The 25,295-nt window shown below is 53.4% G+C and overlaps 4 protein-coding genes across 4 annotated transcripts; 2 read left to right on the top strand and 2 right to left on the bottom strand.

Annotated features, from left to right (window-relative positions):
• Nucleotides 1-12,617: 12,617 nt before the first annotated feature.
• HER10_EVM0009188 (carbonic anhydrase) lies at nt 12,618-13,696 on the top strand (the record flags this gene model as incomplete). The annotated part of the gene is made up of 2 exons (XM_035478686.1): nt 12,618-13,104; nt 13,308-13,696. 2 exons carry the CDS (start codon nt 12,618-12,620, stop codon nt 13,694-13,696), a joined length of 876 nt encoding a protein of 291 aa, XP_035336362.1.
• Nucleotides 13,697-15,540: 1,844 nt separating this feature from the next.
• On the bottom strand, nt 15,541-15,807 carry HER10_EVM0000953 (uncharacterized protein; the record flags this gene model as incomplete). Its single annotated transcript, XM_035470717.1, has 2 exons — nt 15,541-15,607; nt 15,659-15,807. 2 exons carry the CDS (start codon nt 15,805-15,807, stop codon nt 15,541-15,543), a joined length of 216 nt encoding a protein of 71 aa, XP_035335611.1.
• A 2,265-nt stretch (nt 15,808-18,072) lies between these two features.
• Nucleotides 18,073-23,772, top strand: HER10_EVM0002554 (ATPase). The gene is made up of 3 exons (XM_035472260.1): nt 18,073-21,455; nt 21,505-21,783; nt 21,835-23,772. Exons 1-3 carry the CDS (start codon nt 18,543-18,545, stop codon nt 23,503-23,505), a joined length of 4,863 nt encoding a protein of 1,620 aa, XP_035335758.1. The 5' UTR covers nt 18,073-18,542; the 3' UTR covers nt 23,506-23,772.
• Nucleotides 23,773-24,043: 271 nt separating this feature from the next.
• On the bottom strand, nt 24,044-25,294 carry HER10_EVM0007994 (short chain dehydrogenase; the record flags this gene model as incomplete). Its single annotated transcript, XM_035477532.1, has 4 exons — nt 24,044-24,355; nt 24,513-24,845; nt 24,948-25,138; nt 25,201-25,294. The coding sequence occupies 4 exons, from the start codon at nt 25,292-25,294 to the stop codon at nt 24,044-24,046; spliced, it is 930 nt and encodes a 309-aa protein (XP_035336269.1).
• Between the last annotated feature and the right edge of the window lies 1 nt (nt 25,295).

Genomic DNA, 25,295 nt, shown 5'->3' on the forward strand with positions numbered 1-25,295 from the left:
CCTCGACGCCTTGCAGAAAGAAGGCAGATGTGCCGTGTAATTGTGTCTTACCCATGGTCTTCAGGAGTCACTCTCGATGCCGCTCAGGCAATCGACCGTTGACTTCAGACACACGCGCGCTATACTCTGTATTCACAACAGTAATATCCGTACCGCACACGCACATAGTAAGGATACAATCGCCTATCCGTACGCTCACTAGGCTGCACCCCGACCTGCCCGATTGATTCATTCGACCGACCGCTGTTGACAGCGCTTATGACGTTGGCTAGAGCCCAGCCTCCGATCTGATCTGATCTTGAGGCTTGTCGGTATTACAATGTTCATGACCTCACTCGAGCTTCCCTTCTTTACTCCTTCATTCTTCCATACATACTCGCCCTTTCTGCTCGTCCTTTGACTTTGAGCCTTAGCTCGCTTTTTCACACTATATTTAGTCCACGGCGAGAGATCAGTCAGGGGTCCACATGACAAGTCGTCGGTCAACGACCAACGGGTCGCCAGTGGCACAAGAGGCGGGCAATGGAGAGACATTCGAGGTATGTTGTACGTGGGGTGCACGAGCACTTACATGCAAAGGGGCAACACTATGAGCGGCCCACTTCGTACATGTACTTCTCGCACCACAGGTGGCGGCGGCAGCTACTCAGTACCTACTCGAGCGCGAGTAGCAAGCAGAACAAGGACGACACGCACACACGAGATTCTCACAGGCTACAGACGGGTTCTTGTTAGCAACGACAACGGGGGTGAGGTGGAAACGACGCTAGCAGGCTAACAGACTAGCATGCTTGCTAATGGGCCATGATCGCTTCTCGCGGCGATGCGGCGGCGGCGTTGCGGCCCCTACAACTTTCCGGCGCCCCTGCCGATGAGATATGATGTGCTCGCATGCTAGCAATCTAGCAATCTAGCAGGAGGCTTGAGTATGCGAGACGAGATCAAGTTCGTAAAGCTACTGATGCGGCATATCAGGTCCAACCAAGCCAGCACAAGTACAAGTATAAACGAATCCAGAGTACGCATGCAGATACTGCTGCGGTGCGGCTCTCAGCTTGTATCATACGGCGGGCACCTTTGACATACAAAGAGCCGGCTTGAATTGCGGTGAGATGATGCAGGCCTCTCTGGCTGGGGAAGGCCAACGGAAAGCTCCAGGTAATTTACCGTACTCCGCATCGTAACCTATTCGTACGGATGGGAGCTCATGCTTTGGAAATGAAGGGAAGGATTCCCGTCAGCAACCATCGAAACAAGCCAGGACCCGCCAGCATAACGAACAAGGAGACGCCCCGTCGCAAGCAATTTGCTCCTGACTGCGAATACTCTTTGCTATGCAACGCACAAACTCCATATGGTTGACAGACACTTCAGCCCTGTGGTGCAGGCTATTTAAGTGTATTCGAGAACAAATGGGGCCGCTGGAGCAAAGCATGAAGTTGTTGCACAGCGGGAGTGCGGATACCCCGAGCACCACGATTTTTTGCAGCTCATGTTGCTTTTCCATTCCATTTACGCATTGATCTCGAGATTTGCCAGGGAGCACTCAATTACCATGATTGATGCGCCCATGCCCGTGGCCCTGGGCTGCTCTGCTGGGCTTTTGCAAAACTCGAACAAGCCTGTTCACAGACGATGCATCCAAGCACCACACCAGGCCATCGCTCAATTTCTCGATGCTGAAGTAAGCACACTGGGTCAAGGTTGGTCAGAGGATCAGATCATGTCCGACTGGATCTTGAGCGGCATCGAACAAGATTGCAGGACAACGGCAAAGGTGGAGTGCGGCCGAGAAGTTGAATAAACGACCGGCGTTCCGTTTTCGAGTACAGTCAGTATTCCAGCCGGATATCTACCGTGTCCTTCCTAGACCACGCCGCCGCAGCCGTTGCTTCTCATTCGCTACACTTATCATTGCTGGCGGTCATCGGCATCAGCACCGTTGTTGGCGTCTGTGCCTGGCAGGAAGCTTCACATAGGTCAAAGACAATTACCAAGACGCTTCGCAGGCAATGACCTTGGCCGAGAACGTCTGGGAGGTAGTAGGAGCCAACGGCTCGCACCTACTGCAGGCGCGAGGCAAAGCCCAGGCCAGGTGGCGGTTGATTGATCGAGGGTGACTCAATCATTTCGACAGAAACGAGCCACTGTCTGCTTGAAACGACAGTCTCAACCGCCGATGCTTCAACGCGTACGGTATGTATTTTCCATGTTGACAGGTGCTTCCTTGCCAGGAAAATTCACTTGGGCATGGAAACGCTTGCGGTCACCACTACCACCCAGAGCTTGGAGGAAGGGGTTTCGTTTTGTCTCGACCTGCAGAGCTGGACGACAGAGTTCAGACATGCATGGCTCTGGCAGTTGTCTCGCTCGTCCGCTCTTGCGAGTTTGGCGTGCTAAGGGCTCCAGCTGTCCGTCAGGTTCCCATCATTCTCTACAGACTTTCGGCAGCTTCCAGCTATATCTTCTCCACGGGTCCAGGGCTACCTTAATCAGAATTGAGATGTTACTTTCAGCCTGTCTATCTGGAGCAAAGCCTCCGCGGTAATTATGAAAGATTTCCGACTACACCCCGGTCCCTGTCCCCGACATCTCATGGGCAGACTTCCTGGATCCCAGTCGCCAAATCTTTTCTCCCTTCACGGCTTTGCCAGACCTGAACTTTCTCTGTGTTGTTAGACCCGATCATGACGCTACCTTGAGGCTGCGCACCGGCATAGAAACAAGCTCACCTGCAGCCTGCACTGACAGAAACCCCATCCGCAATGCGAGTCTATCTCTGCTCATAGGGGCTGTTTGAAGGACTTGAAGGGCCATCAATCAAATCGACTAGTCATTCCATCGAACAAAACATCTCGATGTACACATTCACTATCAAGCCCAAGGGTACGGAGCATTCGCCGTCCTCTCCCGCGAGTATGACCCGATCTGGCAGGATAACACCGAACGGGGCCGCCGCTCCCCCTCGGAACCTCAGCACTCGATGACGCGGGCATATCGGTCTTCGGCAACGTATCAGACCAGTCAAGCCGGGCCACATCTACAGAGACGGCATTGCTTAGCAATTTCATGTGCAGAGTCGCAAGCCTGTGCGAGTTAGCTCGAGCCTTGAATATGCTAACCTCCGATCTGATGCTTGTCAAGAGACTTAATCACACTGAACAACAGCAGCGGCAGCAAATATGGCACCTGCTTTGCTGCTCGATGAGCCGTGTCTCGGCACTCAGTATCATGTCCGGCGGGAGGTCATGGAGGGCTCTACTCCGTACACCATCCGTCCGCTCGATGTCGTGCCGAAGCAGAGTGCGTGCGATGAGCTTCCACGGACCACATGTCCCACCCTTCTCCCTCATCAATCGGGTGTCCGGGCTCGCGATGCCCTTTTAGCAACTTCCTTGCCCCTAGGGCCGAGTTTTTCTCGAATTGTTCGGTTGGGAGGAGGCGCGCTCAACGTCTGGACTAGCCCATGCGGGTATCGAGCCCATGGGTGTTTTCTTTTGTCGGCTGTTTCAATCTCACCTGGTCCCCAAGCTTCAGCCCAGCACGGTTTGCAATACCTATTGATGAGCGGTCCATCCGTCGGAGGGCTGATACGGTGATACCTTATTCGACAATCGCGCGCCCACCGCGTCCGTTCCACCCGCCACCGGCAATGACAACAAGCACAGAGGCGCGACCGGCTGCATGAGAGGGCTTCCTTTTTCCTCATCTCGGTCAACTGGGATGGCTTCAATCCATCATTTCTTCTGATGCAGTGCGGGGGAGCAATAGCGAGCCATTATTGGTTCAGCCTGGATCCCGTCCGCTGCAACGCTGCAGCTTCACATGCGCTTATCCTGCTGCGCGCTCTCAGGCCTTGCGGGGGAATCGACCACACCAACGCGCGCGACCCTTTTTTTTATTTTTTTTTTATTTTGTTTAAGAGCAGCAACGCGATTCAGAGGAAATGTGCTCTCTCGAGATTCAAACAGTCTTGCGGCACGGACCCGTCAAGCCTGTGTTAATTTGCACGATAGTGTCCCTGGATCGCTGTATCTGACTGATGGATCTGGCAGCACAACGCAATACGATGTCCTATCGACGCAAGGACGGCGAGCTCTTCCCAACAGTCAGTGTCAGTATGTGAGAGCAGGGCAGCCCATCTCAGTCTTTTAACTGGATCAACCTTGCACACTGCAGGAGGAACAACGACTCGACGCCTCCTCCAAGGCCAAATCCATGATCTCTGCGGATGTCCTGGCAGCATCGCTGAAGATCAGACGCATTCTGTGGAGATTGTCCTATCATGATCTTCTTGGCCTCGGACCGACTTGGTAGTGATCGCTTCGGGGTTGGATAGCAGCCATCAACAGCATTCTGAGGGGTTTGCTGCTTGGCTGCCAGTTGTGACCCTGCCAACACACTGCACACGCACACACGTAACAAATGAGCAGTGAGGTATTCGGGGTCTGATCCATGAAAGTCGCCATGGCGTATCCTCGATGGCCTATACTACAACTACTGCTATGCAAAACAGCCCGAGATTCCAAGTTTGCACCCTTGTTTCGCAATGGTCTGCAAAGATGAAATCGCAGGCGGTCTCTCAGAACTTAGCAGAAGCCTCTGCTTCAGAAATCTCGAACATGGGGTGTTTGGCCAACGTTTTCCCCATGGCGGGAAGTGGAAATTATCGAGACTTTTCGCCGATTGCCTCACCAGTTGCGCGGCCCCCCGTTTTCGCCCACAGACTGGCGCAAGCAAGCCGCGAACGACAGTGCCAGATCAGGAGGCCCGCCCTCGGTCATGAAGCGAAACAAGTGGCTCTCGAGAGTCGAAGGACTCACTTACACAGTACAGTCTTGCACAGCATCTTCTGTTGCCCCACGATCAAGGGTTGTGGGTTCCTGGCGTCGTGTTCTAGTCGGCAGCGCGACTATTCACAACGCCATCGCCCGTAGAGTCTAGCGGCAGAATGACGGGCGCCGATCATTTTACCAGAGACAGACCGTCTCTATCTCGTTGTCCGTTCTGGCGGGCCCTGTGCGACAACCGCGACGAATCGCAGCGCCAATTGATCGTGAAAAGGCAACGCAAGTACTTCGATCAAGTTCTAGCTGCAGCAGACGGCGCACCACGAGCGCTGCAGGCGATGCAGGCGATGCAGACGATGCAGACGATGCAGGTCAAAAGGCAATGGCGCGAAGCACTCCCGATGAGGCCACACTGGCCGACCCATCGGTGATATCTTGCAGGACCCATTCTCCTCCACCCGTGGGTACAATCCCAGGGTCCGAAGGGGCTTGCGAATGGCGTGGCCAAGACCGGGCATGACCCCGAGTTTGTCCACTGAAGTCTGACGGTGACGCCCCATCCTGGATGATGGACCACGCATCAGTTGCGGTGAGATGAAAGGAACCAAACCTCCATCCCCGCACTCATCAATTCCATGCCACGGATCACTCTCATCTAATTAGTGTATCCTGCCGAGGCCGGGAGGCCAAGACGTCTTCCGCGAGCGATTAGCGAGGTTCAGTAGCCAACTCTGTGCTGGTTCAAGCCACAGTCATCGGAGAAATGATCAAACGTGATGCCAATTAAATCATTTCAATAAATCGTCAGGCCCAGGTTAGTCGGCCGCTCGCTCTAGCCACTGCAATGAGTTGGCCCCCAATATCACAGCACCTCGAGGCGGGCAGATTCCTCAAAGAGACCAAGAAGACAAGTATCCCAGTCCAATGGCCCGCCGTTCTAGGCAGTTCCAACTTCACCGAACCCACTGGATATAGCTCATAGCCTCCTGTTCAGTTCCAACTTGGAAGTCCTCATCTTTATCCATGCGAACGGAAGCCATTCCTGGACATGTGGAGCCTTAAGAGGTGAGTTATTCCCCGCTTATGGCCGTCAACTGACCATTGATGAGAGAGACGACACTATCGACCGCTTCCACTACCGAGGCGACCTTCCTGGCCGAGATACCAAACGAGACTCGACAAAGGCATTCACTTCGCAGCGTGACTCTGCAGATGGAGCATTGCCGCTGGTTCTTCTCTTGAAGTTTGTATCTGTATCCGTACCCATCCCTGTTTTCGGGGCCTTCATGTTCACACCGGCACCATCACTCGTCCGAGCCAAGCCGGGTAGTGGCTGTCATACTCCAGACGGCCGCGAAAGACGGGCCCTTCGGTCCACTCCCGTACGCGGTCACCTGCAGTGATATAGCATGCCGTGCAACAGTATCAACAGTACCGAGGGCTTTCCTACAATATTGAGCGGAGTAACCGGTCGTTCAACGTCGGGCGCGGCGCGGAACCTGCTGCGGGAGACTGACACGCTCTCCTCTCAGCTCTCTCCGAGAGTAGTCCACGGAAACAAACAGGCATTGTGGCAAGTTCCGCTGAACTCTTCCTTACTTGCGGTAAAGAGAGGGGGAGGACATGTGCCACCGCCCGACCCAATGGACGGGATGCGGCGTCGCACATGGCTCGCGGGACGCTGTACGATGGATGAGGAAAGTTTTACCCTAGGTGTTTCCCCCTTAGCTTGCCTATGTTGTGCGAGATTCCACGCGATCTCTCCCGAGCCTTGGGCTGTTTGGTCCAGGTCTCCGAAGGAGATTGCATCGTCTAATGGGTGGGCATGCGAGTGGGTTGCACGACTATCGGTCATCTGGCCTCCGAGATATCTCCACCATCGGGCCCGAGGCCGTGGTGTGTCTCCGGTCCAATCGGGGTAGGCGGACCAGTAGCATGTAGGAGTCTCCCGCGGGTGGCACAGATAGCATGAGTATCTTCTTGGTAAGTACATCATTCGTATCGTGTTGGCAAGGCGTCGAGAGCGTAGTAGCTAGACATTGGTTTATTTGCTAGTCAACCAGTGTCCCCTGCCATGTTAACCTTGGGACGGTTCTGAGCTTGTGGCATACCAGCCAAGTGGGCAGGATCGGATTCCTGGCCAAACCTTCGTCATTCGTCCCATTTCACGGTTGACGTGTTCTCAAAAGCTGTTTCTAACAAAGCGGTGTACACGCTGTGCGCCTCTGCGATATGGCCATGATGCTCCAAAATCATGACTGGCTTCCAACGTCAGCTCCCTGATCTACCTGCCTACTCTTTTCGCCTTGGTATTAGAAGCCCCTCGGGAGAAACCCACTGTCTCTCGCGGTGCGATGTTTTTCGGGGGCGGCTTCAAGATTGAAACGAAAACGAAAAAGACACAAAACAAATGGGGAGCAGGTTGACGTGTAGTAGAAGTCAAACATGAATACCGGCGATGGCTGGGTGTAGTCACTCTTTCCTGCACAGCTGGGTGTTCTCATGTTTCTTTCGATGTACTTTCTGAATCACTTCTTTTCTCCCTACGGCTAGCTGATGATAGGACGAGATTGGTATGGCTGTTTGGTCACTCTTCCCCATGTGATGGTTCTTATTCCTTTGGCTTTACTGATTTTAGGGGGCATCAATCTGAATGGTACCTAGCTTTCAAAGAAACTCATAGGCGACAGAGTAAATAGGCATATTACACAGTAACGTTCATGGATAATATGCCCCCATCGGTTATTGGATATTTTCGTGGTTCTATGCTAGTGGGTTGATCAGCGCGATTGTAGGAAGGGGAAACGTTGTATTTGAAGAGAACCGGGATAGAAAGAAGAAGACTAGAGCTGATAGGTCTTGAGAGCGACTCACTTAGCGCCGTCAGGTCTCTTTGAGTTTCTCCCGGTGTTATTTGCAGTGATTCTCTCATTCATAACCTTCCAAAGTCGCCTGACAATTCATGAAGTTGACGGAATTATATCAACATCCATCTCGTTGCTAGGGCGATGGAGGTGATGAGTGACTATTTGGGTGTCTTGGGAAGAATGCCACTTCGATGCCACGTGGAGCGTGTGCTTCATCTTCTGATGGGAAGACGGGGACCTCTCACAAATAGCTCCTGTCTGGGTAGTGTACTTGGTGCGCGAAGATGGCCTCAAGGCAGGCGGCGGCGTCCTTACCTTGGGGATGTGAATTCCATCTGATAAACTATTTCGCCCCATCTAAATATACAACAATAAACCTTCATATACCCCTCCGAGTCAATTCCCGTCACCAGCACAGCAGGCGCCCTCTAGGTCGGGGGTCAGGTCAAACTGTGGCGTGGGTGGTGGAATGGTTCATGGTCAACAATCAAATTTTCCGCCCACACAGCCTACTCGACGACAGGCTACGAGTTCGAGTCCGCGTTTCCCAGCTTGTGCGCCAAGAGATGTAGCCCCCAAATCGGCACGGGGGGGGTGAACTCTTTTGCTTTTTGTTTTGATTACCTTTGGAGGATGAGACCCGTGCGGGCTGCTCGGAGATCCAGTGCTTTCTCTCGATGACCCCGTACGTGCTTGACTGGCGAGATGAAAACATAGAAGGGCTTCGGTAAGGGCACGGTGATGATATGTCATGGCTGTGTATCTGTGCATACTCTATATACCGTACTTGGGCATGTGATTTCCTCTCAATGCTAGACTTCACTCAGCCTGTTCCGCCGAAAGCCATTGAAGTTGAAAGAAACGAGACACTCGTATAATGGCCCTGAGAACGGCGCTGTGGTCACGTCCATCGCCGTGTACCTGAATGAGGCAATCCAGCACAAGCTTCCGCCATCATTCTCGAGCAGCTGTATTCTCGCTGGCCATGCCTCGTTTCCTGAAATATATTCTGTGATTGGAGGACGGAGATGAATGTCCAGTGACCTAGGCAGGAGGATTTGTCCAGGGCCAGTGCGCTCGTTGAACAACATTGGGAAAGAAGTGATCTCTAGCGAGCAAGGAGACGAAGACAGGGTGATATTCTCGCTTTGCTGTTTTAAGCTCCATTACAAGGCTGTATCCTGCTTCTTATACACCATCTTTTCCCTCGGTGATTGGCACTTTGATGTGAGTGAAAAGGGGTGGCTGGTGAACCCCATTCGGGGACGTAGTCGTATAGACTGCAGGGCTTCTCAATTCAAGAGAAAGCATTGGGACTCAAGAGGCTAAACTATGAAGCATAGCGGAACAGGAAGATAGAACGTAATTTTTTCTTCTACCTTCTGCATCAGTAAGGGTTTGTGGAAAGCAGTAAATATTGGAGGGGTCTGGCTGAACGTATCGTTGTGAGCCTCATGTCGCAGTCCGTGACAAGGTAAACTGGCATGCGGGCTTTTACTTGCAGGCTCGTGACCCGTTGTCAGAGTGCATATAGCATGACCGCGGATAAGTGGCCGAGCCTTGCCGATGATTGCTTGCGGCAAATGTTTGTGGATTGGCGGGTAGGCGGGTGTCCGATGGGACAAGTTTGCTCGACTATTTGGTGACACCGTGTAAGGGGAAATGGAGTGCAGGCCTTGAAGGTGGTATACGCATTTGAAACTGCTGTGACTGAAGAGAGATGTTTTGGGGTATGAATGTCTCACTCGCGAGTAGAGTCTGCTAGACGATGCTAGGTTCAATAGACTGGTATTGATTTTCAGTAATTAGTGGGATGGTGTATCTCATCATTACAAGAGCCATTTGTAAGTCGTGCTTTCAGACGTGCGAAAGTCTTGGAATAACATGCTGGCCGTTGACTTAAGCCTTGCTAGGCTCGATCTCATCTATGGCGGGACAAGAGGTTTCGATTCTGCAACAGCCGGAGAGCGCCTCAAGAAGTCGACGCAGGTTGTTCCCAAGTAGGCCTCCAGAATTATCTAGCATATACCACGGTTCAAATTTGCTGAAATTTCGCTCCTGAACGATACGGATACGATGCCATTGACGGACTGCGGTGAGTAATTTGGCAATTGAAGATGATGTGAAGTGATATACGTGAGGCGGCTCTGAAGAGCACCCGTTTTGTTGCTTTGATTAGATGCCGGTACCAAGCCGCAGTGTTTACTGAAGCGTTAAGTACCTGAGCCGACAGACCGTAGTAATTCAAATGGAAAAGAAACCATTCCCAAGGCTGCAAGTAGGAGCTCGATAGCAACCTGGGTAAGTGGGTTGATAGGCGGGCATAGCTATCTCTCCCAGGAGCAGCTCAGCTTGTCCATGTAAGCCTCCATGCGTCATCGATTCTCGATCGGAAGGCTCGAGGTCTCATAAATCTTCCTCCTGGAAAGTGTACTCTTTCTTCAGTGCGATTTAGTGGCTGTGTGTCGACAACTGAAGCTCAGCCTGGACTTCCCCAGTGACGAAGTAATAGCGAGACTGAAAGACGCAAATCTACGCTCGGGACAGGGCTTCGGCGAAGAATTTTATCACAACTCTCATCGTCGCTATGGTTGGAGCATAAATGCGTACTTGGTCATGCTCGTCTCTCCGCGGTTGGGATATTGGCAGGGATAGCTTCGCCATGACATTGACGCCAAGAGAGTAGAGAGGAGGTGATATCCATCCGGTCGCACCCACGCACCTCGAAATTTAATCTCAATTGAACTCTCAACCAATCATCTAGGAGGGGAAACAAAGTCGGAAAGTGAATACGACTTTTACTGAACAGGCAGAATTGATGAAATGGAAGCGATCTTCATCTTCAATCCCCACCAGCGTCGGCCATGTTCCGATCGACGTTGGATTAACCTCGAAAGTCTAAAAGACCAGGCCAAGTCACTAAGAATGCAAACGTGCCAACCAAATGTCCAAAATCCCCGTGGAACGGTGGAACTAGACGCAACCCGGGGGAAAGAAATGTCTCACCAGGATCGCAACGTACAGTGACGATCATCGAACGGTTTTTTGCACCGACTAACTTATAATGGACGTCGCACCCCAGCTTTCCCCAGGACTTCCAGCCCGCTTCCCACCCCGCTCCGGATTGATGATGCGGCGCTCGAGAATTTCCCGGTCGCGTCGGCTATTGGGAGAGAGTGTGTGATAAGCCGACTGGCGTTCAGCACCGTTAATTTGGAGAGTACTCAAGGGATTTAGCTGTAAGAAACAAGAAGTCTGGGTGTTTCTTGCTGCGAAATCTGCATGTGTCCTACTTCTCGCAAGAACAAACGTCACGTCAATTGTCGACTGTCGCTCTGCGCTATGTCAACTGCTACAAACGGAGCGTTTCCCGTTGTCTAGTGTTACCTAGCACATGAATCGCTCGTTGCACAAGAGGCACAAGCACAAACATAATTATCCGGCGATGTCGATAATTTGGCGGCTGACTGATCCGTGGCTTGCGAACTTGTCACGGCGTCAGTTCTGGAGGATAAGCGCCATTCAACTCCAACAAAATGGTGGAGGATGGTGCTGGCGTGTGTATTATCTATGCTGGACTGTAGCGCTTATTGGAGTTTCATAGCAAAGACTGTACCAGAGATGATATCGCAGTGGCGGTACAGTTCCTTCGCTCATGGTAGGACTCGGAAGGTTTTGAGAACCCGGAGCGAAGGAACCTTAGATCCTCCGTGTGACCTCCCACCTCTTCGGTCTCTTGACCGCAGCAAAATTTGATTTCGAAGCAATTTTACGTAGACGCTCACGTTGCCGCGGTTGAAGATTGGCTGGTGAGCACTACTGACTAGATGTCGGCGTGAGATTTCGGCTGTGCCATATTCTCCGTTCGGCCTAGGGCTCCCTCCGCCACGGTCAGCAACGCCGGGATTTTAGACTGTCGCGGCTATGCTTTGCACTTTTTTGCTTACTACCCTGTCATGGTCCTGTTTTCTCTTTTGAAATTCTAGTCAATGAATCGACATACGGTTTGCAACATGAAATGCTTTCGAACGGGTGAAAGGCCCTTGGCGTCAAGCAGCACGAAAATAACACGAAGCGAGAGACTTACAGCAACCGAGCCTAGGCGGCTGTTGATTGTCAACTATGTTTTTTTTTTTTTTTGCCAATGAGAACCCATGTTCGTTTCCATCTGAGTGTCTTGGAAGACGAGAATCCGTCAGTCGCCGCATTTCTCCGCCATGCAAGTGTCCTGATTATGTACCTAGACATTTCCGCTGGCTCTTGTGGTTCCTCTTTGTTACTTTGCCTCCTCATCCGCATTCCGCCCTCTTGACACTCTCTCTCAAGCATGCGCGCGTATTGTTGTCTTGGCACCTTTCAATCAACCTGGCTCGAGTGGGCTTTTAGAGGATCTTCATCTGACGGGGTGCCGGAATCTGACTCTCTTTCACCTTCTTTCGTCAACCCATACAGGTACTGGGGCACACCCACACACCCACACACCCAGTCCGATGGGCGTGGGGACTTCTTTCTTCCCTCTTTGGCGGAATCTCTGAATAGCCTGGACTGGCCATCGCTTGACCCAAGAGACCAAGGACTCAAGCTATGCGGGCCAAAGTGCCGTGTGGAGGCGAACTCCTTGGCCGCAGCAAGTACACTGTTTGTCAGGCCCAGCCTCGTGAGATGGCGGCGTCTGCTTGGGAGGAGTGCGTTTTCCCTCTCCGATTCCGGGTCCTATCTTTGCCCCGGACTGGAGCGGGCACCACTTGAGGGATCCGTCAAGATCTATCTCCCGGAGGACCGAAAGGTAGGATAAAGAGGTCCTCCGTCCCCCTTCTTCCTGGAGCTTGCTGCTCACTATCCTTGAGGCCTTTCTTTCTCTCTGCCGCTCTTGAGTAAAACTTTAATACTGCTTCTATTCTAATAAGAGCCCATTCTCAGGCCTGCTCAAATTCCGACTTACACCAACATACCAAGAACCATGAAATCCTCCCTCCTCCTCCCCTTCGTGACCCTGGCCTCGGCCATCTGCCACCACCGCACATCGCTCTACCGCCGAAGCCACGGCGGCATTGCGGCCCGCGGCGAGGACGGCCTGGTCGAGGTCGCAAAGTTCGGCTACGACGACCTCACGGGTCCTCTCAACTGGCACGGCCACAACAACCAGTCGTCCAAGTGCGCCACGGGCGCCTGGCAGAGCCCCATCAACCTCAACGATACCTCGGCGACGCTCGTCGCCGGCACGAGCTTGACGTTTGACGTGCCCAACCTGCCTCACGGTGCCGCGTTTGAGAATCTGGGAAGCACGCTCGAGGTCGTGGCTGAGAATGGCACGCTGACGAGGCGCGGACGCAAGTTTCACCTGAGGCAGTTCCATTTCCACACGCCTAGCGAGCATAGGGTCGATAGCGAGTACTTCCCCATGGAGGTCCATTTTGTGTTCGAGGCCGACGAGCAGCAGCTGAAGAGTGAGCCTCCCCTTCCCTTCCCCTCATTACTCTACGAGTTCCTCGTTCTCGTCAAAACAATGAGCCAAGAAACCCAACTTGTACAAACTTGCTTTTACGGTTTCTTGTTTACTGTTCAGATATGGAGACCTGTGGATCGTAAGGGTAGAGACTGGAGAAACCAAAGCGAATGACTGACTAACTGGTTCCCCTTTCCCCCATAGACTCCACCGGACCCAGCAACTCCGTCGTGGGGTTCCTCATCGAAGTCGACAACAGCGCGCCCTCGCCCTTCCTGGCCAACGTCTTTGCCCACCTCGACGAGGTCGAGAAGCCGGGCTCGCACGCCGAGACCGGAGAGCTGGACTTTGGCGAGCTAAAGCGCCTCTTGGAAGGATCCGACGTCTACCAGTACGACGGCTCCCTCACGACGCCGCCGTGCACCGAGGGCATCGCGTGGAACGTCGTGGCGGAGCCGTTGAGGGTCGACGACGTGACGTACCGCGCTGCTAAGAAAGTGATGAAGTTTAACTCGCGGTATACGCAGAACGTGCCCGGGCAGAGGAACTTGTTGGAGAACTCGAGGGTTATGCTCAATGCCATGTCCCCGTGAGAGAGGGGGCATTGGCTGGGAGGTGGCTACAGGCTATGACTAGACCGATCTGGGGATTACCTGACTCTTGGGTCAGAGGGGTAGGCGGGATTTAGAGATGTGGAGGAAGTAACGGGATTTGGGGTGCGTGTGGGTTATTACATCTGGTTGTGCGAATTTCTCGGGGTTGGGTGGCTCATGATGTGGATCTCACGGAGACGGAGTTTTGGCTCAATTGGCGTTTATGAAGGGGACTTTAATGTATGGACTTGCATACAGATGTGAGAAATGACATTAGTAGGAGGGAGGTTGGCGAGCATATACATTGGACGGATACACATGGTTGGTCATACAGATGCGGGAGAAGACGGCTCGATGTGGTGAGAGCGTATGTAAGTAGGTAGATACGGATACAGTGTACAGATCTCACAATGCAATTTACGCATGGGCAGGGTTCACGTTTCTCGGCATGGACGAAGCACAGAGTCCCAAAAGATAAGAGCAATTATTGTGAAACTTAAATGTATTGCGTTGTATTGTAATGAACAAAATTCAACTCCATGGTATCTTTCCTTGAACGCCTTTCGAGTACCAGTCATTATCGCCCACGGATTCCGCGCTCATGCAAGAGTCATGTTCTCAGATGCTCTGCCCATAAACTGTGCCAGAGACGTCTTTCCCCTTCTTCAATGAGGTCGTCTCTTCGCCAAAGTCCCCCGGATTTGCGGCCATGACTTTGTCCGCCTTCTCCGTTGCATGACGAAGCAAAACACACAGAAACATTGGCGGGACGTCGTATTTGGCTCGAGTAAGAGCAAATCGTATCCGCATGCAGGTTGTGAAAGAAAAAAGCAATGGACGACATGGACGGACATTGACCGGAGCGATGTCACGCTCTTGGGCCCGTCTAGTTTTCGTCCTGGTTCCTTTCTCCGCAATACGGCGGCGGCGTACATGAAGCATCCTAACCCCGGACAGACTGACAACTTGATGGGACCATTCGCACCTCAAGGGTGGAAAAGAAGGGAGGCTGCTATTGTGCTCGTATCCGTAAAAGTGATGAAAGGTCCAATTGCGAAGCGACGGAAGAGGTTGACGACGCCATCGTGTGATTGGTGGCCCGTTTTGATGGCCCCTGGTCCGATTCAACGGTTTTCACTTGGCACAATTCAAGCTCTTTCTGCTACTCGTTGGCGCGAACTTTGCCAAGACACCGGAATGGAGATGTGAGAGGTTTGGCCAGAGGGATTGGGTACGCGGACTATGATGCTCATGTGGAGTGTAGAGTGGAGATGGAAATGGACCATTGACTCCAAGTCTTGTCTTGCGTGACGTGACCGCGGAGGCGATTGTGGGAGGTCGGGGCACGCAAGTTTGCAGCGATGAATGCAACTTTCCCAATGGGTCTCCTGGTCTTGGCTCTCGGCATGGCATGCACGTCTCGGCTATTCCTGCCTCCCCATCACCCCAGCCTGCTGCTGCCTGCATCTATCTTTCACTCTGCGGACTTTTGTTCTTGCAATGGGCAATGGAGCAAACACAGAATGAGGCAGGACAGAGACGGGCAGGGGGGTTGGAGAGCTGGGCATCGGATACCGAATTTTGCGGTTTCCCGCTTGGCGTCGGAAGCCGCGTGCCGGTTCCTTGGGCCTTATGGGGCCCCACCGGTCTCGCCGATTCCTTGGCGGGGCTTTCGCGGTCCGATCGCGTGCGGCGACGGCGAAGGGACTGCGGGTTGCTGCCGACCAAAGTTGGTGGTTGTTTTTTGGTATCGGTGCTTCATGTCAATTCCTGAAAAGGCCCTCGTGATGTACGATTTGGGGGTTTTCTCTCGGAACATTAAGCACCTCAACTCGATGAACAACCTAGTCCCGCTTGAAGACGCTGCGTGCCATATCCGTGAAAGAACGGCCGCCAAAGAGGAACTGCGAGCTGTGGCGCCCGCAGTGGGTGTAGACGTTCACGGTCTGGGAGTGGGAAGACTTGCGCTTCGAGGGGCGCGGGCAGTCTGTAGAGACTGCTCTTCTGTGGGTGAAGGTCTCTGAGCCTGCCGAGATGGAGCTTGTGTCTGAGCCGGCGCGGCTGCTCTTGGGACGGGGAGCGTCGAAGTTGGGGGTGTTGAGGGAAGACATGGTGTTAGAGGTTGATGTCTTTTGATGACGTATGTTCTGTTTGTTTGTTTATCTGGAAGTCGATTTCTTCAACAATTGGATGAATGAGTTAAAGATTGGATGGTGATTGTACAATGCAATGATGGACTCGTCCAGACCGTGGGGGAGCCGTCCTTAAATGCTTGAGGGGCTCGTCATTGCTGGATACGGCTACACGGCGATGGTTTCTTGGCTTCCTGCTTACGACCGCTTGGTCGGCATGGATTCACGACGCCTGGTCTAAGAATGCTGTGCCCCGAGTGGCCGCTTGCCGACTTGGCCGGGTTGCCGGTCGATAGCAGCCCCACACAAGGGCCGGTCTGCTGGACACGGTTTACCCCATTGATGTGACGCCGCGACCGAATGCGAGCCGCGGAGTGCGTGAGGTGGGACTTGGCCTCGTAAGGCAACAGCTAATGCAGGTGCGCTCCCCTTGTGCTCGTTCGCCATGACATGCTTCCGCATTCGTAGGTAGCGTACCCGTACGACGCCAATGGCTGTCTTTACGCGAGGATCTGCAAACTCGGCTGATCGTTTGGCGACGGCCTCAAAACTGGCATGCTGACACAAGGGATAGGGCTTAACTGTAAATTTTGAGGCCCCTCGAATATACGCCGGAAGAAGCAATAATAGGTTTCCCTTCCCCGTTGTCCAAGCCTCATAATCTGTCTCGCCAGAGCCTCGTTCACTCAAGCAAGAAACGAGGAAACGTGGGCAAGGTAACGGGCCGCATATGCACGCATTGCATGGTTCGACCTCGTGACTATGAACGACTTCTCGGTGTTGGCGAATAGGACGGTATCTCGGCACGGCAGCGTCGTCAGCTTGGTCGGTTTAGTCATACGCCGTACCGAAGTTCGGACGACGCCGATGGTTTAGCGCCGTTTGTGGCTCTCGGCGCCGCGGCACGTGATGCTTGTTTATATGGATGCCTGCTGAGTCGGGCGCACCGAAAATACTCAGGCCGCAAGGCATAATTGTAAGGTAGGTATCTGTATCCACCACACCCGTGACCCCAACCAGACCAGAGAGAGTGACAAGAAGGTGACAGAATAGGACACCAGTCAACAACGATTGTATACTTCCTAACTTCTTTTCTCTTTCTATCATCTCTCTTAGACCTTAATCTGCTATCACTTTCGTCTTGTATGCAATCACTGATGTCACTCTTCGAAGAAAGAAAAGGAATAAGAATAGTAGGAAAAGGGATAGAGTACATAGACCGGCATGCGATTATGTCAGCCACCTGAGTGACAAATAACATGCCAAGCCAGGGGCACCAGCCACGTTCCCTGGCCACGTTCCTGACCTTGGCGCCCGGAAGCTTAAGCCTGCGGGTTAGGTACCCCAGATTCGGAGCCATAGGGCTGATGGAAGGGTCGACTTGGTGAAGCTTGAAATCGCGCCGTCATTGAGAGAGTAATTATGAATAAGGTGGTCTTTTTCCGGTTCAGTGGTGCTGGAAATTGGACGAGTTGGTTGAGATACTCAGGCGACCCATATACCGAAAGTTGGCACCACCAAAACCCGTCCTTCGTTACCAACAACAACTGATGCTCATAGACGAGCATTTTGAGGCCCGAATGCGATGGAAAATTGAGATATGACATCATTGGCATTGATCGGTCATTGTCAGGCGCATCTATGCGCCGCGGCTTCTCATTCACCCAAAAAGTGAGCGGGTTGGTCATGGCTGTCTGACTTGCGTTCCCTTTGAGTAATAAGACGCAGTGGCCCGAAGTTGCACTTTACTCAAGGGCTCTTGACGTCTCTCTTTCGAAATACAATAATGCGGTCGCGACAATGCGACAATTTGTGGTGGACACTCATCGCCGCCCACTTACCCCGGGCCCGACTTTTTTAACCTCTTGCGCCGAGGAGCACCGTCAATCCTTGCAAAGTGATTGACATGCTTCAGACTTTCCACAGGTAGAGACGAACATCGGTTGACAGAGCCGCTGACTGTGCTCGGGGAGCAACCAATCGAACGAACAGTCGGATTTGTTCATGCCAACGGCAGAGAATTCCAAAATGCAGATTCCGTTCGGATTGAGGCCCCTCCACGAATGCAGTTGAGGTGGATTGAGGAAACAATTGGGTCCACACTCCCCAAAGCGGAAGTCTTGTAGCCTGAGAGCGTCGAGCGCTCGGACCATTTGTGGCTGGTGGGTGCTGCACGTGAGACCCACTCTACAGACTCTCGTCCTTCCTCGCCCGAGTGAATGGCGCGCAACTACGCGCTGTGGTGATTTTTCAGCGAATCCGACTTTGTTATCACCAGGTGGTGTTTTCATTCCTCGCTGTGCATTATCGCCAGCGAATATTGTCGTCGACATCCAGGTCGACTCAACTTTTTGCGAACGGATTGCTCAGAGGCCAATGGCGTTGTGCCGCGCAAACACCTTTGCCTAACGCCTCCATTGTTCTTGCACATCACTCTCCCTGAGCGCTAAGACACTGGTATGGCCTTCCTACTTCCCTTCACGTTCTCAGTCGCTGCAATGAAGTTCTGGATTGATACCGTTTTCTTCCGTTGAAACTCTTCTACATATTTTCCTTGTCTGCATGTTGATGCTAATCATCAGTGTCCAGACCTGGGCGCGAGGTAGCTACCTAGGCAGCAAGCAGTAGCTTTCCCCGGCGTGCACGACGCTCAAAGAACACGATACCGACCCTTTCAACCACCATACATCGTCTAATTCCTCAATTGAGTCACAATGCCGTCGAAACGAAAGCGCGACATCGAGGATTTCGATCCTAACAAGTCGGATTCCGATGACGAGAACTTCGAGCCCGGCGCGGATGGCCCCCCCGTTCGCACCAAGAAACGATCGCGCGGATCCAAGAGTCAAAGGAACGCTGGTGGCGGTGGACGGCGCCGGAACAACCGCTATCGAGGATCCGACATTGAAGATGAAGACGATGATGACGTGTCTGATAGCCAAGACGAGGGCTCCTTCGTTTCTGACGATGACGAAGAAGAAGAAGAGGTCATGCCTGTCAATGCAGCCGGTCGTAGGTCAAGAAAGGCCGCGACCAAGCACAATAGCTACAAAGAAAGCGACGACGACGAATCCGACCCCGCCGAAGAGTCAGACGACGTGCTCTCTGAGGATTTGCCCAAGCCCAAGAAGAAGGACAGCTTAATGATCAAGCTCAAAGTGCCAAAGAATGCTTCGACGACCGCTCCCGGTGTTACTCGACGATCAACTCGTGCCCACACCGAGGAGTATGGCGAGGAGCATGTTGAACTCACCAATTCCGGCAAACATGGACGGCCTGCCTCGCGTTCTAGGAGCCCCGAGACCCTGGCCCGCACTCGATCTTCCCGCTCCATTAAGGGTTTGAAGAAGGGACCCGAGACAATTGAAGAGGCCACTCAAGAAAGCAGTGGTCCTCGGGAGGAAGACGTTGATGAATTGGCTGGCGATGCTGAGCAAGCCGTTGAAGAAACAAAGGATGCCGAGATGGAGGATGTCAAAGAATCGACAGAAATCGTCCAGGGAGACATCGTGGCCGAAGATGACGACGACGACGAAGACGAAGGTCCAATCGTCACGCGGCGAACCAGGGCAAAGAGAGGAAGTGGCTCTGGGCCTGCTGAGCCCGCCGAACCCGAGGCTGATGCTGAAGGCGAAGCCGACGATGACGTCCCCAAACGATCTGGGCGCCTAACTCGTCGCAACGGGCTTCGGAAATCGAAATCTGTTCAGGAGCCAAGCAGCGATTTCGAGCCCGGTGAAGAGTCAGCAGGGGAGGAAGATCGCATGTCTGAATCGCCCAAGAAGGATTCCGGCGACGGTGACGACGGTGATTTCGACAGCCCGGCTCCGCGCGGTAGGGCCGCCAAGCCAAAGGGTCGATCCACCCGGAGCTCGCGCCGTGGCGCCGAGTCAGCCGAGGAAGTCGAGCTAGACCAAGACGAGTTGGCCGAAGAGCTTCACGAGCTAAGGCAGGACTCCCGCTCGCGGCGTCCACGACGACCTTCACCCGCCATCATCTATCAAGAAACAGCATCCAAGCGACGCAGAGCCGCCGCGAAGCCCATGAACTACTTTATGCCACCCCTCTCTGCCGTAAACATTGAGGAAGATGATGGCGAAGATCCAGCCCCGACTCCTGCACGTCGTCGCGGTGGCCGGGGGGGTGCAAGTCAAGCCTGGGATCGCGCCCTCAACACAACATTTGGACCATTTGGGGGCGGAGGCGGCGCCGGGTCACTCCTTGGCGGGCCTTGGGGTTCCGGAATGGCCGCAGGAGGTGTCGATTCGGACAGCAGTGACGACGAAATGGGCCAACGATCAGGGCCTGCTGCTGGAAATGTTGGCATGACGCCCACATCGGCCGCCGCTCCAGCTGGACTTCTTCCTGGCCTTGCGCAACCTTTGGGTGGAGAGGGTGGCGTGGGAGCAGCTCCCAACGTTGGCAAGATCAAGAACCAGAAGGCTTTGGCAGATGCCGATCCTCTTGGAGTCGATCTGACTGTGGACTTTAATCATGTCGGTGGTCTTCAGGGTCACATCGATCAGCTAAAGGAAATGGTCCAGCTCCCTCTTCTATACCCCGAGCTGTTCCAGAGATTCCATGTCACGCCACCTCGAGGTGTTCTTTTCCACGGTCCACCCGGTACTGGTAAGACTCTGCTTGCTAGAGCTCTTGCCAATTCCGTGGGCGTTGGTGGGCGCAAGATCACTTTTTACATGAGAAAGGGAGCCGATGCTCTGAGCAAATGGGTGGGTGAAGCAGAGAAGCAGCTGCGTCTGCTCTTTGAGGAAGCCAGAAGAACACAGCCGAGTATCATTTTCTTCGATGAAATTGATGGTTTGGCTCCCGTGCGCTCCAGCAAGCAGGAGCAGATTCACGCTTCCATCGTCTCAACACTCCTGGCTCTGATGGACGGTATGGACGGCCGCGGACAGGTTATTGTAATCGGCGCCACCAATCGTCCTGACAACATCGACCCCGCTCTCAGACGACCCGGACGATTCGATCGAGAGTTCTACTTCCCACTCCCAGACGTGGCCGGTCGACGGTCCATTCTTGAGATCCACACCAAGGACTGGGGTCTCTCAGAGCCATTCAAGCAACAGCTCGCCGAAAACACCAAGGGCTATGGTGGTGCCGATCTCCGTGCTCTCTGCACGGAGGCTGCCCTCAACTCCATTCAGAGGACATACCCTCAGGTCTATTCGTCAAAAGACAAGCTCATCGTCAATCCTGACAAGATCAACATCCACGCGACAGATTTCATGCTGTCAATCAAGAAGATGATTCCGTCGTCTGAGAGGTCCGCCGGCACAGGCGCTGCTCCTTTACCCAAGGGGATCGAGCCACTGCTTAGAGACCAGTTCACATCGATCAAGAGGGCTCTGGACGATGTTTTGCCTCGTAAGAAGAAGCTGACAGCGCTGGAAGAAGCCATGTTCGAGCAATTCGAGGATGAGGACCATGGCTTTGGTAGAGAAGCTCTGCACCAAGAGTTTGAGCGGTCTAGAATCTTCCGCCCGCGATTCCTGATCCACGGGTTTTCGGGCATGGGCCAGAGCTATTTGTCCTCTGCCCTGCTGCACTACTTCGAAGGTGTACACGTTCAGAACTTTGGGCTTCCCAACTTACTGGCTGACGGACGGGTAGGTTCATTACCATCCCATTGATGCCTACATTACTAACATCTTGCAGCCCATGGAACAGGTGATTGTTAGTTTGTTCACCGAAGTGAAGAGACACAAGCCAAGTGTCATCTACATCCCGAGCATCGAATCGTGGTATGCCGCTATGAGAGACACACTACCGTTCATCACATTCAAGAATATGCTCAAGTCTATACCGCCTACGGATCCCATTTTGGTGCTTGCCACGGCTGAGTATGAAGCTGGGGAGGACCTTGCACCTGAGCTCGTCCGCGAGCTATTTGCCTTTTCCCGTAAAAACCGATTGCAGATCCAGCGGCCGAAGCATGTAAGTACAATAGATGGAGGTTTGTGGTGATCTCTTTGCTAATCTTACTAGTCAAATCGGCGGGAATATTTTGCTTCCATTGTCGACCATATTCGCAAGAGTCCGGCTGACTTCCCTGATCCTGCCAATCGGAAGAGGAGAGTCTTGGAGGAGCTCCCCGTTGCTCCGCCGCCGCCACCGAAAGTGCCCACCAAGGAAGAGATCAAGGCTATGCAGAAACGCGATCACCAGTTGCTCAATATCTTGAAGGTGCAACTGCAGCCAATTATGGACCAGATCAACAGGAAGTACAAGAAGTTCAGACAGCCCGTCCTTACCCCCGGCCAGCTGGATTACCTCTTCCTCGAAAAAGATCCCAACTATGTCCGCCCCGACGTAGCGGGTATAGAGCATCGGCCATTCGAGATTGTGAAGGATAAGTACGATGTTGATGTGCTACGGGAGACAATTTCTGGCAAGACTTTCTACAACCTCGAAACGACAACCATTGAGGAGAGGTTGTCGAACGGCTTTTACTGTCGACCAAAAGACTTCCTTCGGGACATCAAATCGCTTGCCAAAGATGCCAAGAACATTGGCGACAAAGAGCGGACGCTCAAGGCAAACGAGCTTGTCAGCAATGTCGAAGTCGACGTCGCGACGATTGAGGGTAACACCAGCACTGTGGACTGGGAGGCGTTGCACCAGAGACAGCTTCAACGCGCCAAGGTCCAAGCTGAGAAGGCGAGGAAGAAGAAGGCGCTTCAGTCTGTTCTCGATCGAGTTCAAGGCGATGTGGGTGGCGGTAACGACAGCGACTCGCAAGGGCCGGTTACTTTGGGCGAGCAGATTCCTGGGTCTGGTCATGCCATGGCTCGTTTCCAGGTCATGAGCCCGGGACCGAGTGGCGGCGTGGGATCCCATCAGCAAAGTAACGGCACGTCCAACCCTTCTCGGCAAAGCGACGTGCACATGAGCGGCGCGGACGACGACACGACGCAGGACAGCTCCATGCAGCCGCCGCCTCAATGGCCACCTCAAGGAAACGCGACAACTGGGGCTACACAGGTATCCCAAAGATCTGTCATCACCACAGTGCCCCCGGGCATGTCGCCTTCTGCAATTGTGAACGACGCTTCCACCACCAAGACGTCAGATCCATCGGACAGATCGACAGACAAGTGGAGCACGCAAGCGACAGGACCGACAAACGGGTTCCATCCAGATCAATCCAGCCAAGGCGACAACTCGCAGCTGCAAGATACCCAGATCCCTGCCGGTATGGATCCTGTGAGCCAGGCCACTTCTAGCGACGCAGCTTGGCCACACTCCCAAGCTCATGGCATGGCGCGTGGGATCATTCACCCGCCTGGCAGTCAGACATCATCTCCCAACAAGTCTAGGAGCTCAGGAGACTCGAAGCACGTCATGCCCTTGGTCAATATTCTCAATGACTCAACAAGCGAGGACATCAGGAATTCTGGTTCGTCATCTTCGCAGCAGCAGCCCGTCATCCATGAGGGCCAGGTCGAGCAATTCCTGGACGAGTTGACGGAGAGAACATCAGGGTGCACTATTGAGCAGTTGGAGCAGATCAACCGTGAGCTCATGGACGAGATCTGGAACACGAGGCATGAGTGGAACCGCATGAAGGTGCTCGGCGACCTGACCAACGTGTTCAACGAGACCATTAGCGACATTGAGAGCATCCAGGGCTTGTTCCAGCAGAGCCAGCAAGCATAAAAGAGGGGACATGCGGAGCCGGACAGCAAATGCTCCCCACGACTTGTACCATAGCACGTTTCCTTGAATTACTTTTGATTTCCTCCACTGTCTTGAGTCTTTTTCTTTTCCGGCACCCATGGCGGAAAACACAGGTCGACGGTGGAGTGTGGTTGGTTGGTTGGGTTGGAGCCGGAGGGGAGGGCAACCGGCAATGGTCTAATTTGTGAGCGACGGGATGACCCCCTTTTTCTTGTGATAAAGTGCATTATATTGAGAATCCACCGCATCCTACTCTGTGTAGCATGGGGTAGGCAATAGACAAAATTGCATCGCACTGCGCCTCCTGATGAAGCTTTTCTGTGCATTGCGTTCGACTGTCATGAAGAGGATAATGGCATGACTTGGTCGATCTCTCCGGTTCAGGCACTTGGTTTCCATACGTCGACAACGCTACATGCCTTCAATCTCAAAATCAAAGTGATACAGCAAAATCATGTTTCTCACGAAAACATCATATTTGCATACAAGACAGCTAACGCAACGTACTCCCTCCATTTCAAAGCTTGGCTTTAGCGCTATCATACCTCTTCCCCTCGTCGTCCTGCTCCTTGACGCGCAGATCCGGCAGTTCCGCGGGCATAATCCTCCGCGGCTCAGACCCGGGGACGAGAGAGTACTTTGAAAAGTCCGTGACGCCGGCGTGGTCCCGCAAGAAGTCTTCGTCGAGGACGAGCTCGCCGTTGACTTTTGACGCGGGGGCGCGCAGGATCTCGAGGATGGCGTCGGAGAAGATTGTGGGCTTGCGCAGGTCCTTTGATTCGTCGGCGTTGGCGGCTTGGAATTTTTGGGTTGCTGCGGATTCGATGGCCTGCGATGGGCTCTTGTTAGTTTGTGGGACTTTGACGTATGCTGAACATGACTGGAGACACCGGGCTTATTCATCGGATATTGATGAGACCAAGAAGCATGCTTTCTTTCAGAAAAGAAGATTGAATAAGGGAAGAATAGAGAAAAAGACAACATACCGCGGCGGGCCAGATACTCGTAATGGCCATGTCATCCAACCCCTGCCGGACGAGGTCCATGGCCAGGCCCTTTGTCAAGACGCTCATGCCGACCTTGCCCATGGCGTAGGCCGTCTTGCCTCGGAAGAAGCGGCTGTAGATGGGCGGACTGACGACGACGATACGGCCGCGCCGCTGGCGCTTGAGGTGCGGGAGCGCGGTGTGAAGGGTCAAGTAGAGGCCCTCTGGGTTCACGCGCTGCATGAGCTGGAAGCGTTTGGGGGGCGTGTCTTCGACCGAGGCCCACCAGATTGCGCCCGAGTTGTAGACTAGGACATCGAGGTGGGCGTAGATCTGGGGAAGGAGGTTTTGTCAGTGTGTATATATGGGGGGTGAATGCGAGGTGAGGAACGGATCACTGTTGGTACAACGAGGAGAAGTCTGATGGATGGATACCTTGATCGTCTGTTCGATGAGCCGTGTAACGCTGTCTTGGTCTCGCACGTCGACAGCAATGGGCGTTGCGTCGCCGCCGGCCTCGTGGATTTCACGGGCTACCGTGCTGATGGTTGAATCATTCGAGTTGGGATTCGGTGGGAAGGGGTTTGCCTTGGATGCGTCGCTGGTGGTCTTTGCAGCAACGACGACTGGTAATAAGCGTAAGCTACTCGATCCTTTCAATGGACAAGACAGGGGGAATTGGCAGTACCTGCATAACCACTCTTCGCGAGGTCAATGGCGATTTGTCGGCCTATGCCTCTGGAAGCACCGACTACCAGAGCTACCTGCTTGGCTTCGCCCATT

The sequence above is a fragment of the Colletotrichum scovillei genome, assembly GCF_011075155.1.
Source record: "Colletotrichum scovillei strain TJNH1 chromosome Unknown Contig00003, whole genome shotgun sequence".
In the NCBI taxonomy this organism is placed as follows: domain Eukaryota; kingdom Fungi; phylum Ascomycota; class Sordariomycetes; order Glomerellales; family Glomerellaceae; genus Colletotrichum; species Colletotrichum scovillei.